Here is a 17,787-nt window from a genome sequence, read left to right as displayed (position 1 = left end):
CAGATTCTTATATATATATATATATTTTTTTTTTTTTGAGGTGAAAACATTATATGTGGTTGTACAGACTGTCGTTATTTTTATTTAAACATATATAAAGTCTATGGTTTGTATAGCGGGGAGACGGCGTCCCCACTGTTGGCTGGTACTGGCTTCAAGTTGAGCAGTCGTGAGTTACGCAGCCGAACCATTGGTGCGTAATGGTGCATGACTGGACGGCAGATGTTTCACCACCGGGACACTCTGTCTCTGCACACTTTTATCTGAAACCCTTCTAAGTTTTTTCCCCCCTCTCCGCGTAGGCGTGCGTTGACTTGGTCTCCTGTCTTTTTAAAAGTTATCTGAGGAAGGAAGAGGAGAAAAAGAAGGAGGAAAAAAAAAGTAGCTTACTCCTTCAAACCGTCCCGGTTTTTTGCCGGGGAATTGTCGTCATCAGCACCCCAGATATCCCCCCCTTAGCTCCCTAAATGGATGGGACTGTCTTGGTCTATGCAGTTCAGCGCAGGCCAAAAGATTGGAAACAACTTGTGAGTATCCGTCAGTTTGGCGTCTAGAGGGAAACGCTCAGAAATGCCCGGCTGTTTCGCTGGAGCTCAACTCTGAGTGCTTTTCTCCTGCACTGGTGCGCTTTCTGGAGGAAGGACTCTGCTGCTCAAAGTTTACAACAGAAAAGAAAACTTAGCGCTGAAGTGGCAGCTCTCATACTATAGCGCTCGCTATGGATTGTATGTATTTACTGATGTGCTTTTCACTCACTCAAGTATTTTTGGGGCACATTTTCGCTGCAGAAACCCATGGTGAGTTCTCCGTTTATTTTCTTTCTCCCCACTCTTGCGTTTGTCCTGTGCAGAGAAGTACACCCTGCAGTTTAAAAGCGTGATTTTAATGATATAAAAGGAAGGATTGTTATTATGGAAGAGTCAATATAATTATTCTGAGAGCCGTACTGATCCCGCACGAACCACATCAATACAGGCTTTTGCTCGGTTTCCATTGTGGATATCCGCAGTAGGCTTTATTTCCATAAGGACATTCACCCTGAAATACTGAATGTGCTTTGTAGAATAAAGTTTGTTCTTATTCAGTTCTTTTCTCATTGATTTGTCATCTGATTTATAGTTTTTTTCCCCTCATAACAGCTAGCTTGGCATAGGTCTGTGAATGTGTTTCTCACTTGACACTATCTGTTCCATCAGAAAATCTCTCTGGAAAGTTAAGTGAATATGGTCTTATCGTGCCATTCAGCACAGACTCCCATGGCCGGTATATTTCTCACGTGGTCTCTGCTGGAAGTGGAAGTCAAGGTGCTGCTGCTGCCTCCACTGCTGCTGATGCCATCTCAGCCCTTGGCAGCAGCAGCAGAAGAAGAAGAAGAAGGGTGGCCCGCAGTGCCCCCGAGATGCCCTCAGTCACCCCTGCCTCGGCTCAGCACTTGTTTTTCAATGTCACCGTGTTTGGGAAGGAACTGCACCTCCGCCTGAGGGCCAACAGAAGACTGGTAGCACCGGGGGCTTTTGTGGAGTGGCAAGAGGACTTTAAGGAAAAGGCCAAGGAAAGTATCCACGGGGACTGCGTTTTCACTGGGGATGTGAGTGACATGCCGGATGCTACTGTGGCTATCAGCAATTGTGACGGACTGGTAAGTCACCAATGTACAGTTGCTTCACTATTTTGACGTAGCAAGAGGAAATCCCAAACTTTGAAATTATTCTCATCTTAAAAAGTACAACATTAAAGTAAAACTCCATGTCAGATCTGTCTTATTGAGTATCACTGTTGTTTGATAGGCAGAAGAGGTGGCTCAAAGTTTGAGGTTTGGTTCTTTGTTGATGAGCTGCTGTCCTGTCAGTTAGTTAGTTAAGCATCATTCAGAGCATTCTCATGTTATATAATAAAAAAGGCCTGCATCATGATATTTCTGCTTCCTACCAAATCTACCATCATTCATGATATGTTTGCCAAACGTATCCCATATATTCACAGTTGCATGTTTGCAGTGTCTGGATGCTGCCCTTTAACTGGTCACATGCCCACCAGTCAGCCAATGATTGGGCTAGAACAGAGCAGGGCCGACCAATGACAAAATAGAACATGTGCTTCAATGTCAAGTGCACAAACAAACCGGTAGGACATTGACAGATATTATCTCTAGACATATTAAAGCACAAATTTGTTACTTAAAATACTGTGTATTAATGGAGCTGAGGGGAACTATGGAGATGAGAGATAACTGTTCAAATATTCAGTCACACATTTTATAAGTCAGTGCATTATTAGCTTAGTTTAGTGCAGCTTTAGTCAATAAGGTTAATTTGATACAATTTGAATGTGGCTGAAAATCTAGAGCCTGCAGAGATTCGTTTATCAGAATCAGATCTAAAATGGAAACAGCAATCGAACCCCAACCCTTAAAAGCAATGTAGCCTGATTTAAACACAACAACAACAAAAAACAATCAAACTGACTCGACGCATCCTTAGTTTTGACATGCTTCCACTGATGAAATCAATTAGCATAAAAGGGATTCAAAACGATATATGTATATATATATATACATTTTTTTTTCTTTAAATTATTGTTCTGGTCCACAGTGTTGCGCCTTCTTCTCCATTGCTACCACCAATCTACTCCCCATTCTGCTCTTTCACTTAACGTCATTCGTGGCCTTTAAAAGTGTGTCGCGAGCGATGGGACCTGAGCCACAAATGGATGTTTGCAGTAGGGCAAATGAGAGAGAATTTCTACGTAAGCAGCCGATTGACATTTGAATTGGCTGTATTTCTGAAGCGGCTCCCTGAACTGTTCTGACAGAAATAACGTGTGGTATGGGAGCGAAGATAACCTTGTGACCCCAGAGCCTTTGAAGCCCTCCAAATGAGACAGCTACACGCTTCTTTCTCACTTTCCCTGTCTAGATTGTGACACTTCCAGCGAGAAATTTTTATTCATGGGTCCTGCAACAGGCACAAGTGTATGCTCTTTGCCCTCTAGCCAGAGATGGAGTTACAATTCAATAGACAGAGTTGTGCCTTTTTCCTCTGTGTCATAATATCGATTAGCATGCAAACAATACCATGCTGTTTGTTGTAATCACAGGAAAACACGACGCATGTGTGAACTCTTCAGTGACTCATCACAAAGACAAGTAATGCATTGGCCTTATGCAGCACAATGCTGCATTCACCTACAGAGACAATAGGAATGGGATCTTAGCTTATACATTTGTTAAAAGCACAAGAGACGGTATTCTTTGTTTCCGTCAATTTCAGACCAGGCCCAATGCAGAAATTGCTGAAGTCATGTGCTGTCCACTAGCAAAGTCACAGGAGTGACTCAAACATATTTTCAGTGTTAGCAGATGTTTGCTTCTGTTTTACAAGTTTATTCTCTGCTAGCTTTTGTTCTGCTGATATTCTTTACTAGCTGCTGTTTTGTCTGTTTTAGGAGCTAGTTTAATTTCTTGCTAGCTTCTGTTCTACTAATTATGTTCAAGCAGCATCTAGCAAAGTGAGCATTTCCAGCACCACTCTCTTGTAAGCTTCTGGTATGCAAGCAGTTTTCCATTTCATTTTTTTATATATATATTCCTTTCTGCCTCTTCTGATAACTTTTCTTAGATTGGTTTTATTGTGCTAGCTGTTGTTTGGTTCCCTTGTCTCTTGCAAGATTGTCCTGCGAACTTCAGTTTAGTTGAGTTGCAAAAGGAGTTAATTCCGGACCATTTTTCTGTTATCATCTGCTCAAGTGCTAGCGTCTCTTCTGCAAGCTTTTACCTGGCCAGCTTATGTTGGGCTACCTTTTTCCGTGATAGATTTTGTTCAGCTAGTTTCTGGGACCTTTTTTTTCCATTTTCTGCCAGCAGCTGTTTTTAGCTTCTCTTCTGGTAACTTCTGTTCTAATAGTTACGTCATTGTTCTACTGGGATATGACGCAAAAAACTTTTTTCTGCTAGTTGTTTTACTTGTAACGTTGTGATACCTTCCACAAAGCGAGTTATCATCTGCTCTGCTAGCTTTTCTATTGCTAGCTGCTGTTTTCATAGCTTCTGCCATGCTAACTTCTGCTATGCTAGCTTCTGCTCTGTTGTGCCATGTTACATTCTCTGTTTGTCAAATTTGCAAGGTTTTGTTTTGTGTTTTTTTTTTTTTGTTTTTTTTTCTGATAGCTTTTTTCTAACTAACAGTTCTGCGATCATTTGTCCTACTAGACGTTGTTCTGACAGCCTGTCGAGAGCCCCAGGATGTTTCCTGTTGGTCTGAGGGTCTGTTTTGAGTTGGTGTAATCAGTCAACTTGACCAGGGATAATACAGCAAGCGCCGAGCTCTCACAATCCAAGCATCGGATGCTACTATCTTGCAATAATATTGTGAGCCATGGGTGCTGGAGATGCACATATACTGTCTACCCGCCTCTGTACTGATAACACTTTGATTAACTTATGGATGATCTAAAGATAAAGGGAGGTGGCGCAGAGAGGGTGAGAGTAAAAAAATGTCAAATGCTATGAAAGTGATAAAAAAAAAATGCTTGATAAAACATGATAAAACTTGTGGTTGGCAATATTCCGGTTCAATGCAATTTTTTGTGCTTTATGTTCAGGTATAGTGAATAAATGGTGAATGGTTAGCCTACAAAACTGAGGTAGTCTGGTGGTGATTCTGAGATCGAGTCAAATTCTTGCCTTTTCAGTCTTCCCCCCAAAAAGCATTCTTCTGATTCTCATATCGTTGCATTCCTCTTAAAATAATGCAAATTAACTGAATTATGCTGAAACTCGCAATAATCTCGACTCTTGATTTAAACAAAGGTCATCGAGTGCAACAATTTGTAGTGAAAGAAAGGAACCAGTGACAGCGTCGTTGGTGTGAGACAGTAGATCAATAAAAGGAGATAGCAAATCAGCTCTGTTCCAGGAACCTAGTTTATTGGATCGCAAATAGGATAAAGATCTTAATCTTAAAGAAAATAACTGAGTTTTAGATCATTTTCTATATGTCTGTAGATAAGATGAGGGTACGTGCTCCCTCTGAAACAAATAAAATATGATATTTCTGGGGACGTGTCCTCTAACAGCACCCAGTTTTCTGTGTGTCACATTAAAAATTCACAGAATTCCTGGTAAAAATGTTGAGTTTCTGTGACATTGTATCAGGAAACACATACTGCTTCAAATGTCCCCTTTCAAAGCTTACAGCATCACAAACATCATTGTATTCACGCCTATTGTACTATGGTGGCGGCAGAAGTCTGAGAGAAGGCAAAACCAGAACCGTCTGCACGCGTAAATACCACTCAGCACACAATGCATGTGGGGAAAGATGTTTTGTTTGCGATTTGGGTGAACTTACCCTTTACGGGCTGCCGTCAGTCAGACTCGTAGGAATATTGTCCATGTGTTTCCTTGCATCAAAGCCAACATAAACATGGACCTGTCTGTGCATGCAGGGGTGCACGGGGAGCATTTGAAGTTGCACACAGTGCTCGCAGGCAAATTATTTAGTCTGACATTTCTGCTTGATGTGGAGGAGCACGGAGGAGATCATGTCTGATGAAAGGACTAAGTTTGAAAGGTGTAAGTATGTGAATCCTGCGCGTGGGACGCCAAATGCGGGCCAAATCTTTGAGATGCACCGCATGTCTTGATGTACTTATCAGCAGTCTTCAAAAGTAGTTTGATGGGTTCCCTTATAGAGAACAAACATATTGAATTACAACTTTTCAGCGCGACTGGAATTCAGAGATACGCTTTGAAATTAGTGCGTGCTCTGATTATGTTAGCTTGGTCCTCGTCCCTGCATACAGTAAAGCTCAATATGGTATCGGTTGGATATATTCGGTGTCGCTGAACTTGCAAATAGTGTACGCTCCCTTCGGTTTCTGCAACAGCTCACTTTCAGTTTCGTTTTAATAAATTTTATATTGGATTAATCAACGTCTCTATTAAATCTTCCTCTCACTGTGGAGCCTGCGAGATGGCATCAGCTGTATACTCCAGGAGAGCATTGACTATTGTTGTGTAGTGATGAGTGATGGCTATGATTACACCGGCGGTGCTCATGTGTTGGGAATTAGCGCAGATGACGGGGCTGATTGAATTACGTGTGTGTGATGGAAACACAAGTGCCAGATAACTGCCATGGGAAGGGCGCTATTTTTGAGAGAGCCACCTAGCAACAGTCGGAAATTAGTCAGAAGTGGCTTGCATTTTGTCGGGGCGGAGGAGGGGTTTGAAGGGCAGTTTCCTATCCATTGGAAATGGAAAATGCCTGCATAAATTGTTCTATTCATGGCCGTTTGCAGGAATTTTGTAGTAAGCTGGTCCCAGTCCAGTATTCAAGGATCCTCCGGTGTTCCAGTAGTCTGCTGGCACAGAGGTAAAGCACTAAATTCAGAGCTCCGCCACTGGAAGCCCAACATCGGAGCCAATAATTTGATTTATTTCCTCTCACTCTAATCCTTATTTGTAGCATCTACAGTATGTCTGTCTAAACAGGTGCTCACTCAAGCACACAATAGGAGACAGCACACACAGATACAACTACTACCCCCTTTTACGTGCTATTCTTTCTTCTAACTTTACTATTGCAACAACTTCTTCTGCCTGTACTGCTAAACAGCTTCTTCTTTAGCTAAATGTCTATTACTCGACAGTAGGAGTCTGGATGAGCCCCATGTATTTTCAGCCACAAGGTCAAAGTTTAACCCCGTTCATTTGTTTTAGCGCGCAAGCACGTTCTGTGACTTGACCCTTGACCCAACCCGTACCCGTAAGCGATGAAGACAAGGCTTTCTGCATGAGGGTGGCGTCACCAACCGCCACCCACTAGCTCGCAAGAGGTTTCAAAGCTTGAAAAATACAAATATAAATCTGCTTTCAGCACAGATTTTAAAAGAAAATTTGATTAATTTGAGATTAATCATGCGTCGATTATAAAAACCATGCGATTAGTCGCAAGTAAATACCATGCAATTAGTCGCAGCCCTACTAATTATGTGGTGTAACGATATTAAGTATAATGAGAGTGCATTTATCTGCTACTCACAGCCTCATAATCCTCAATCAAGGGATCTACATTATTATTAATGCATGCAGATAAGTGTTGGTGATTACAAGCCCAATTTTTCCTTTATAGCCCTCATCTTGATCACCAGCCATGCGTAACCTTTGTGGTCCAGCACAGGGTGATGTGAGAGCTGATAAAAAGGAATCATGTAGCAATCCCCGGCTCCTACAACCTGCCTCACACCCTCATTTCTAAGTCCAGCAACACTGAGCCATGATTTACTCCCTGGCTTATTGATCCGCACGGCTGTTCCGTGGAAAGCCTTTGTCCGACATCAGCGACGTATTCGATGTGTCCAGTGTCGTGTGAGCACTGCACCAGAAGCCACATTTCCCCTCCTCTCCTCGATATAGAGGAGATTATGGATTGCGTGTCTAAAGTTCACACAGTAAACTCGGTGACCTCATGGAAATATGAGTGGATACCTTGATCTCAGAGGTTGACAGTGGATTACCTTTTTAACCCTCTGTCGCTCGTCGGTGAATTAACAAAGAGTGTGCCTGGAGCCTAAATTATATGTTTCTGAGCCAATCTGCCACAAATTACAGGTTGAGCTCCTGGAACGATCGCTGGACTTTGATTTCCTTGCATGCTGCCTCGCAAACATCCCTAGCCTGTGGCACTTGTTCCATTTTTAGACTGTTTGTCTATCATGCACCATAAAGGGTGCCTCCGTCAGATTATCTCACCAGATGGTGTAAATAGAGACCTCCCGGCATATTGTGACATTGCCTTTGTGAATCACTTACCTGTCATGTGTTACATCACATATAAGAAGAAAAAAAACAGAAACGCTGTGATTTCTGTGAAGCGAGGTTGAATTTTCCACTGGGCAGAAGGGAGGGTGAGGTGGAGGGGTGAGCACTTTCCAAGACCCTATTTTTGTTCCCTGTTAATGGCGTGAAATGGTGTAGATTGAAAGCTGCAGTGAAATAAGCTAATTTTCAAAACGCTATTATCCTCCAGACGTATAAAGCGAGTCACGTGACATGCTGTTGGTGATGGCTCTGTTCCAGTGCTGTTTTTAGCTATTACCGCATAGAAGGATTTTAAATGAGGTTGTCTTACTACTGGAGCAGATTCCAGACATTTTCATTTAGGTTTTCTGTAGCTGGAGGCTGTGAAAAGATGGAAATTATTATTGTTTTGATACAGAAATGTTCTATGAGCAATGATTTTCAAATAATAATAAAAAAAGGAATCTGAAGACACTGAAACTAGCATCAGTTAGCACTCTTTTATCCTCAAGTTTCTTCAGAAGCCTATGGGAGTTGTTGAATTCATATTTGCTAACATAGCTAATCAAAACTAGTTTTTTTGCTCCAATAACTACTGCTTGAATGCCCATGCCCTACTACACCCTGCACTCAATACCAAGCAATAATGAACGAAAGCTACCATGACTTGCGACTTTAAAACTAAAATATCCTCCGAAGACAATGTATGTTTACTCCTGCCGCTTTGTCGATAAACATTCGACCGAACTGCACCCTGATTCGGAGATTTCACCTTAAAATGATACGCTGCATTGATGTTTCAGGTCTGTAAAATTCACCCAAATGGATGGACACTAATATCATAAATCACAGTTATACTATTAGCATTTTATTTATACTTTCTGCTTCTGGTCCACTACATCTCAGAGGCAAATATTGTGCTGTAGTTAACAATGTCAATGTAGCTAACGTCCAGCTTTACCTTCAAGTCATCAAACGAGTCCGTGAGATATTGCCCATTTCTATCCACAGCTAAAAGCCTCTGTCTACCGCCATGTTGTCAGCTACTGAAACCATGGAAACGTAGCGCTACCAGAAAAGCAAATGAATCATGGGAAACATTCAGAATTCATAAAAAAGGCGGATAGTTAAGACGCACAAGCATTCATCATGCAGACATCATGCACATGCACTACAGCACTAAAGTAATTACTTGTACGACTGGCTCAGTCAACTCAAAAGATTTCTTCTCAAATTGTGATCACTTCCACTCCTAAAACCAAGCCTTCCTCAGCACATTCACACATGCCATATTTCCTTTAAGAGTGTCCAGCAGTAATTACAGCAGCTCTTAACCCTCACTTTTAATTCCTGTTCTGCACAGAGCAGGTGACTGGAGTCCAGCAGCAATTGTGGAGCAGGAAGAAGCACTCTGAAATTACATACAATAAATATCCACCTTCAAAGTTGCTCTTACTGATGTGTGGAATTTAGTGCGCCGGTGAGCTTAACTGTTGGCTATATTTGCCTTTTCTTTTTTTGACGGTGCCAGTGACACAGCTGGATTCCTCACTGCCTCGGCCTCAGAGCGTAGCTGTGAGGGCTATCAGCACATGAGTCATGTGAACCAATTCTCTTTTTATTTTGGCATCAAAGACAGGAAAGTTATACATTTGAAAAGAAAGCTCCTGCTGGTAGGTGATGATTCACATTCAGACAACTTTATTAATCCCACCAGGGGCAATTGGTTTGGACAGCTTGCATACCATTACACAATACACATAGGAACAGATAACAGGAAAAGATAAAAGTAGAGTTAAAAAGAAAAAAGCAGAATGGAGCAAGTAATATGCCAAAAAACACTCGAATCAATGGTCCATAAATAGAATAAATAGATAAGGGAAGTGCCCAGATAAAAGATTATAATGAAGTTGAGAGACAAATGGCAGAGGGAATAAAAGATTTTAAAAGACAGTTTGTTTTACAGACAGGTGGAGGATACCAACAAACAGAGAAAATTCATTGGCAAGCACATGACCAGAAGATAAAATGTTGGTTGTTGGTCAATAAAGCTAAACTTCACTCATTGGAACATGTTGAGAGAAAGACACAGGAGACTTTCAATTAAAGACTGATAAAAAAAAAAAGAAGATGAATTCTCTGGTGATAAATAAATTCATCACCGGCGTTATGTCCTATGTCCGGCGTTTTTTGTTTTTGTGTTATTTTGCAGTCACGTGTTTAAACCATATAAGACCGAACGGATCGCAGGTGATCCGTTAAAACTCGCGATATTTGGATTACCGTAAGTCACAGTAGTTTGCGCTATTGACAATATTGTGTGAGTGTGGCTGAACACTGGGAAGTTGTGCTTTTGTCTGGAGGACATTCGTGACATCTCAAAGGTATAATAACTAACTTTGATCTTATCAACAAATCCCCGGTCTTGCGACGCTCTGCAGCCTGTAGCAGACAGCACCAGCGGCGCGTCGTCATTACCGTAATGGCAGCTTTTTTTTTTTTTCTAACAACTACCCAGCGTTCAGCCACACTTTGAATTTTGTCCATCGGTGAATTACGGTAATTCAAATGCCGCAAGCCGTCCACCTTCTCAGCTGGCTTTGTATTAATCTTTTCGCTGTTATAGTGTCAGTCCCGAGATATTCAGTTTGTAGCGATATGAGTAAGAAAGATGCATTTGAGAGACTGGAAATTGCAAATATTTGGACTATTTTATTAGCAGCCAGAAATGCAGGAATGAACCCCCGTCCCCCCGTCATAGCTGTCCGTCCCCTCCCTGCTCCTGACACGTCCTTGCCTAGCCCAGACTTTACCCTAGCCTTTACATATGTTTACATTTGGCTACTCCGTAGGCCCTTCCAGATGCTGCTGCTGCTGCTGCTGCTCTCTCCCCTCTCACAGACCCAGCTTCACTTTCCACCCACTGCTGAAATAAGAGACCACAGAGGAAGTATCGGAGCATGTCTTACTTGGCATTTCCTGGTCAGGGGGCTGCACAGATTCTTTCACTCCTCTTTGCCCTCACTGTCACATGTGCACCCTTAAGTTCACGGTGTTTTGTGTTGTTGGTCCCAAGAGGACAGCCTGCAGAGTTTTTTTTTTTTTTTTCATCATTATTTTAGGCACAGTGTTCCCTTTACTGCACTGTATTTAGATTTCCCATTGCAGCTGTAAATATACACATTCTTGCCAAAATCTTGTTGGTGTGCCGTCTTCATGAGGATAATGATAGGCTCAACAGTTTTTTTTGTTTCTCTCTCTCTCTTTTTTTTTATTTTTTTGAAAGAGGAGCAGGAATATGCGAGGCAGTGTTCACACGGCACAGTTTGTCTCATTAGCCTTAATAAAAACAAGGCGACGCACGCTCCTTGATGTGTGGAAATGTGTCCGTGCCATGTGTCCTTTATTTGAGACGGTGAATTGAAACTTGAGCGAAGCAATGCTCCCTTGGATGGATGTCAGCAAATTGTCTTGTAGTGTTTCATCAAGCCCCCCCCACCCCTACACTTTAAGTATCACATTCTAAACAAGACAAACATTTGTGTTTGCATGACCCCCCCTCCTTGTCTCCTCTCTGTCTCTTTCTCTGTCTGCAGTCATACAAGTGACACTGACATTAAATTGCCTGTGGGTTGTGGGTGTGAATGTCAAACCACTCTCCGTTAGCCCCGTGACTCACCGGTGACCTGTCTGAAAATTAACGGACGGACGGACAAAGCAGAGCTGATGTAAACTTGAAACAAAAGGAGCCGTGCCGATCTGACTGTAGCTCGTCTGTCCAGCGTGGTGTTTACTCTTCAGACCTTTTGTCTTCTGTTTTATGACCATAATTACAGTGATTGCGTGTTGGATCCAGACTGCTGCAGCTACACTCAATACTGTCCCCGGGTGCACTGAAGCTGCTGCTTCAGCTATCAGTATTTTCATATTAGCAGCGGATCACACGACAACTTTGTTTGTTTGTGAGCAACTAATTTGCAGAGAATATATTCTTTGGCTGTAGAATAACTTTCTTAAGAAAAGTAAATTCAATTTCGGCACATTGCTGCCATCTACGGTTTAGTGTTGTGTTATGGCCACAACTTTTACTAAAACAGTGCGACCCCTATTGGAAAAATGAGGAATAGTAGTTAGCTTTATTGAGAAATTAATGTATTTTAATTTTCGCACTTTGCAAATTCTCATTGGACCCTGGGTTTGCCCTGCAGCCTGTATATGTATATGCATTATAGCATTTTCAATTCCTTTCTTCATAGTAGAGCATTTAGCAGGTTAAGAAACAAATACTTTACTGAGGACTTACATTGTCTTGCATTGGTCTCCTTAAACTGGAATCTAAATGTATGCTAATGTTGCTCTGTTTGCTGCACACGTATGTGTTTCATTACATTTATTCAAATAATACTTAAACCAGTGTAAAAGCTAGCAAATGCTAACTAATGAGAAGGCAACAACGCAGTGACAAGAGAATCAGATACGTAGTGCGCTCCATTTTGTTTCTTTTTCCGACATTGTTTCATTTACACTGCAGCAGAAAATTGGATAAGCTACGTGTTCGTGGCGCGGTGATGCTGCAGCCATTTTGCACTTTTAAAAGATAATAGTTATGTAAGAGTTGTGTGCTTGCAGCTCGTTTCTGCTGCCCCCAAGTGGCCAAGATATCTGACGGCGTATTTTAACCAAAGATACAGTAACTGCTGCAACTTCTCTGTTTTTTTTTTTTTGTTTGTTTTTTTACCTGGAAATTAAGCTCCTCTTTCCCACTTTCACAATCTCATGCACTTTAAGCAATCTAAAAGGGAAAAGGAAAACTGTTCAGTTTTTTTTTTTGCATTCCTGTTTGATTCTTGAATATGGTGGTGTGTGGAAAGACTATATACTCAGTGTAGTGACATACTTGACGTACAAAGGGGGGGCACCATTTTTCCATACCCATAATTCAGTGCTGCTAATAGAAATGTTGGGATTTTTATTAAAGAGTGGGGGTTGCAGTTCAGCCAGGAGCTCCATCTCAGGGTACATACGCTTACCGTTATGATAATATTCCTCTTGGAGTGTGCTTATCTTTAAATGAAAGCAGCAAGGTCACAGCTGCTCTTTGTGGGTAGAAGTTTTTTCCCTGAATGAGAGCACATCCGTTGAAAGAACGTGGGTTTGATTGGTATCAAAGCTCGAGAAAAAAAAAAAAAAAAAGATAAAACTTAAGGATTTTCCATGAAATTATTGAAAAAAAATAATAAACAACAGGTTGCTTGGAACAGTACGACTGTGTTTAGACATCAGCACGTTCAGGGTGAAATCACCGTGGCACTGAATCAATCTCGGTGACGGGCTTGAAGGGCCCCAAATTGTGTCTACCTGCGTCATTCCACATATCCAACTCTTTACTGACTCTTCCAATTGATCAAGCACACTATAATTACTGGCTCCACAGGAATTACCGTCCTTTCAGGGAGAAGTGGTGATGGTGGTGGTGGTGGTGCACTCATTTTAAGCTCTCTTTTTCCAGGCAGGCCTGATCCGGACTGATAATGGGGAGTTTTTCATCGAACCCCTCGAGAAGGGCCAGCAGGATGTGGAGGTGAAGGGGCGGGTCCACGTGGTCTACCGCAGATCGGCCATCAAGCGGGAGGCGGGCCAGCAGGGGGAGAATCTCCACAACGAAGGTAGGAGAGGTGCGTGACTTCGCTGGGAACAAAAAGCACTTTGTGGTTTTTTGGGTGTTGTGACTGTGTTTGTATGGATGAATGAGGGCACATATTGGACTGAGCCGCTGTATGATGGTTTATAATAGAACGTTATTGTAATAATGAACACAGTATTTTATGTGTAATACAAAGATTTGTTGCTCTGCTGCATTTAAATGTGTTTGTTACATAACTTTAAGAATTTGAATAGATCAGAAGCCTTTAGCTTCCATTCACTCGTGCATGAAAGATTAATGTGTTAGCAAATTCCTTAAACCCCCCCCCCCCCCTCAGTGAACGTGAGCTCATTTTAATTGGGGCCTCTGTGGATCATCCCACAGATACTTGATCAGTTTGGGATCAAGAGGCCAGGTCAACACTGTTCTTGTTCTTGTTTTTGAGTTGTTTTTAAAGTGTTTTTTGTGGTGTATCATTGCTATGGGGTTGGGTCTAGGTGGGTGGTACATGTGTAATAGGCAGTTTAGGCACCATAGCCTGAAGTGCACCTTCCCAGAAATGAAACTACAACGCAGACCGCACAAGCTGTGATTGGTGGTAGGGTGCTTCCACTTTAATATTTCTGGTGTTGGTACCAGATGTGCTCGCCCTGAGTATCCGGCGCTCCCAGTCTTATAATTGGTTGGACAATAGCAGAAGTGGTTGCTATTGAGGCGGAGCAACTTATCGGTTTTGTTTGGTCCTTTTATTCTTCTTTATTCTAAATTGGTAAAAGCTGTATTTTTATTTCATCTTTTTTTCAGGATAAAACTTCTTAAATCCTTTTGTGCCTACCATACAAATGAATGGATTGAACTCAAATTACTTCTCATACATTCTCATAATGTGACGCTCACGTGACGACAAGGAAGACGCAATGGAAGAGACTGAAAGGGTCAAAAGTGGCTTCACTTCACCAGAGGAGACTTTAACAGTGCAACAACGCAACTTATGCAGCACCATAATTTCAAACATTTGTCGATGACGTACTTCATTAAAAAAGTCTCAGAAGAGCAGTGTTAGTGAGGATCCAGGATCCATTACTTACACAAGCTCTTATCTCTTTAGAAACCCAATAAAATTTCTACCACTTACCCAAAAATTCATAAGGGAATCGATAAAGAATTTTATCGATAAGCAGAATCGGCAATGACATCGGTATCAATAAAAACAATGGTTTGAAAGTGTAACGGGAAGTAGAAAAACACATTAACCCAAATGGCAAAAGAGACACGGCACCAACAAGCGTTTTTACAGAGTGATATTATATATATATATATATAAACAGTGAATAAATGGTTTGCACCAATATAAGTTATGGCGTCTAGTTCTGCAGCATCTATATGAGCCTTAACATCCACATCCACACGAATGCCGCATGCATTTATAAAATAGCCAGGCAGTAATTTCCCTTCTTAGCAGCAGCGAGGTGATGCTCCATTGGGAGAATCTTGTTTATTCCCCACAACAACACTGGGACGTTTGCCGCTCCCTGTAACAACCCGCTGATTGATAGATATTGATAAAAAAAAAACCCTACTTGAGTAAAACTTGCAAACCTTGAGTTCCCTTTCCGTTGTACATGTGGAAAAGCTCTTACTGTCACTATTAAACATAGCTTCCACCAGATGTTTAAATAATGGCGGATCACGATCAATCATTAATTGTATTAATTATAGGCATTAGCAGAAGAGACAGTGTCCACTAAACTAGCTGGTATGATGAGGAATGCTGGGCTCCAGTGGTCGTACTGGGGAGTGTTGGGGAACCAGAGACCAATGTCCATGAATTCCTTCTTTATTTCCTTTGTTGCTGTAACAATAGCTTGAGCATGTGGCGGGTGACTCTCCCTGCATTTCCCTCCGCATGTCACCATAAGCCCGACCAGTCTTTTAACTCTATAGCTCCTTGGCGCATACATCCATAAGAACACGTCTCTATGAAGCAGCAGTGTCTTATATTTGAGGTGGACTTGACACATGCAGATTTTTGTCCTTCACAATGTAGGTGGATCTTCAACAATATGGGAGACCAGAATACTCACGTCATGAAATTATATTTAACGCTCTGTCAGATCTATTTCCTTTTAGGGGATTTGCCCGGAAACAGCTGCTTTTTAGCTTCTTTGAATGTTTTCACAAATGGGTGCAATCGTATAGAAAAGACCATCTGAAATGATTCAAGCCTGTCAGATACAGATTCAGACGCATTATTACATATGCAGAAAAGGTATTTTCAGAAGTGTAATGAAGATAATAGCATAAATGGAGGATGGCTGCATTTTAGTGTGTACACATGTCCACTGTGTCCACATATGCTGAACGGTTGTTAGAAAAAGTGCACGCAGTTTATGTCATTATGGATTGTTGCCGTGTGTTTTCATGCAGATCCAGAATACAATTTCTACAGTTTTCTACTATTATTTATCTTCAGGCCTGATGCATTTTCTCCGTGGGGGCCTTCTATCTATTGCTTCTGTAGTGTTTGTCTCAGAAATGCAATCATCAGTTTCTCCGATGTATGTCACAGACGTGTGGTTCAGTGCATCTCGTTTCTTTTTTATTTTTCTTCCCTGTCTGATATTACATTTTATCTCGCACGACCTAGTCCATCTCAGAGCTGAAGAAAAACAGCTTTATGACACAGATGAATTGTTTGGACACGGTGGGAATGCGCTGGGGCTTATGAAATAGATGCACTGCTTTTATGAGATGGAGATTTGTCGAATGTATATAACTTAGTTTTTCTGCAAACTTTCTTTTACATTTAAAGCCGTACTAATCATTTTTCAAAATGGAAACATGTATCAAATTGTCTTATGTTTTCAAATGACCCCGGAGCATTTCACTGTCCACCAACAGCTGCCGCTCTGATAATAAAGAAATGGACTGGACTGGACTTCAAATCAGCAAGTTGCCCAAAATATGAGTCCATATGCATCCTAAAGGCATCTCCTATTACATTTCACCTGGAACCACGGAAGGAGACGCACACAAAAACACTCTAGTACCACCAGACACAGACCCCCCTCCCCTCCAGCCATAGGGGCCAAAGGTCTCCTGCAGGGTTCCATGGTGTAATGGTTAGCACTCTGGACTCTGAATCCAGCGATCCGAGTTCAAATCTCGGTGGGACCTTTGTTTTTGGGATGGCTGTGCTCAGTAGGTAGGTAGAGCAGGGTGTCCACAAACCAGAGGGTTAGCGGTTTGATCCCAGAACCCGCTTTGCTCACCAAAAGGAATAAAGACGAGCCACAACTGTGGAAGGTGGTCATAATATTACGCCTGATCGATCTACATAAATATCTCACACTGACATGCACGCTATGCTTCATGGAATAGATGTATGTTGTTTGGACGAGGTGTGACTCACTCGGATTTATACTGTGAATGCACATACACTCTCTCCCCATAGACTGCGTAGAAGAAGCCTCGTCTGATTCTTCAGGGCCAACTATTTATTATTTATTATTTTTATAAAGCCCTCGGCTCTATAAATAATCCCAAAGGATTCCAGCACCTGCTCATCCCGACACTCAATCACAGAAGGTTGTTTTATGACCCCCTTGACACGGCGCTGTATTACTTTACTGATGCTGAAACGGGAGAAGACATATTTTGCGTGCAGTAGATTCCTGCCATCTGTTCGCTGACTTGTTTACATCCCGGTCGTATTTTTTATTTTTTTTTTTTTTTATTTTTTTGCAGTGGCAGACATCGGAATAGCAGACCTCCCTGCGGCTCTGGATCTCGTGGAGCAGAAGCTGTCCGAGTCTGAGCGCAAGAGGAGGCACGCCAAGAAAGACGACTACAACATCGAGGTGCTGCTAGCGGTGGACGACTCGGTGGTGCGCTTCCACGGCAAGGAGCACGTGCAAAATTACGTTCTCACGCTCATGAACATAGTAAGTTTGTATGCTTGCACGAACGCCTCATGCATCTCTCTCTCAGCTTGATCGTCATCACCCACAAATTTAACAAATTAGCAATTTTTACTTATTAGCCAGTACTCGTTTGAGGATGTCGGGACTCCACTGTTTGCAGTTTTGACTTTGCTCAGCCATGTTCAGGTACAACGGTATAATGACATAATCCCAGTGTCCACATAGGAGGACATTGGTCTTTTTCAAAAACTACTACTTCTTGTCCAAAGATGATGCTTAGTTTTTCTATGTCTTAGGTCCTACTAATCCCAAATACCTCGGAGAAATTAAAAATTCATACCAAATAAAAGCTTGCGTCTCAGAAGGTTAAACTTTTATCCTCATAACTTGATAGTTGGTGTAAAAACACGATAGTGGGC

At 41.8% G+C, this 17,787-nt stretch overlaps 1 protein-coding gene and 1 non-coding gene across 4 annotated transcripts in view; both read left to right on the top strand.

Moving 5' to 3' along the window:
- Nucleotides 1-227: 227 nt before the first annotated feature.
- The window catches only part of LOC125022772 (A disintegrin and metalloproteinase with thrombospondin motifs 14), a 46,915-nt gene continuing 29,355 nt past the window's right edge, over nt 228-17,787 (top strand). For 2 of the 3 annotated variants that reach the window (XM_047609701.1, XM_047609699.1), the window contains exons 1-4: nt 228-797; nt 1,197-1,639; nt 13,311-13,476; nt 17,193-17,389. In XM_047609701.1, the coding sequence (XP_047465657.1) occupies nt 719-797; nt 1,197-1,639; nt 13,311-13,476; nt 17,193-17,389 (885 nt within the window). In that variant the 5' untranslated portion in view covers nt 228-718. The remainder of the gene's footprint in view (nt 798-1,196; nt 1,640-13,310; nt 13,477-17,192; nt 17,390-17,787) is intronic. The other variant, XM_047609700.1, reaches the window with a different exon arrangement.
- On the top strand, nt 16,551-16,622 carry trnaq-cug. Its single transcript has one exon. It is a non-coding gene; the product is annotated as a tRNA-Gln (tRNA).

Source organism: Mugil cephalus, chromosome 16, assembly GCF_022458985.1.
Source record: "Mugil cephalus isolate CIBA_MC_2020 chromosome 16, CIBA_Mcephalus_1.1, whole genome shotgun sequence".
Lineage (NCBI taxonomy): Eukaryota > Metazoa > Chordata > Actinopteri > Mugiliformes > Mugilidae > Mugil > Mugil cephalus.
This window is presented reverse-complemented; position numbering and strand designations above follow the sequence as displayed.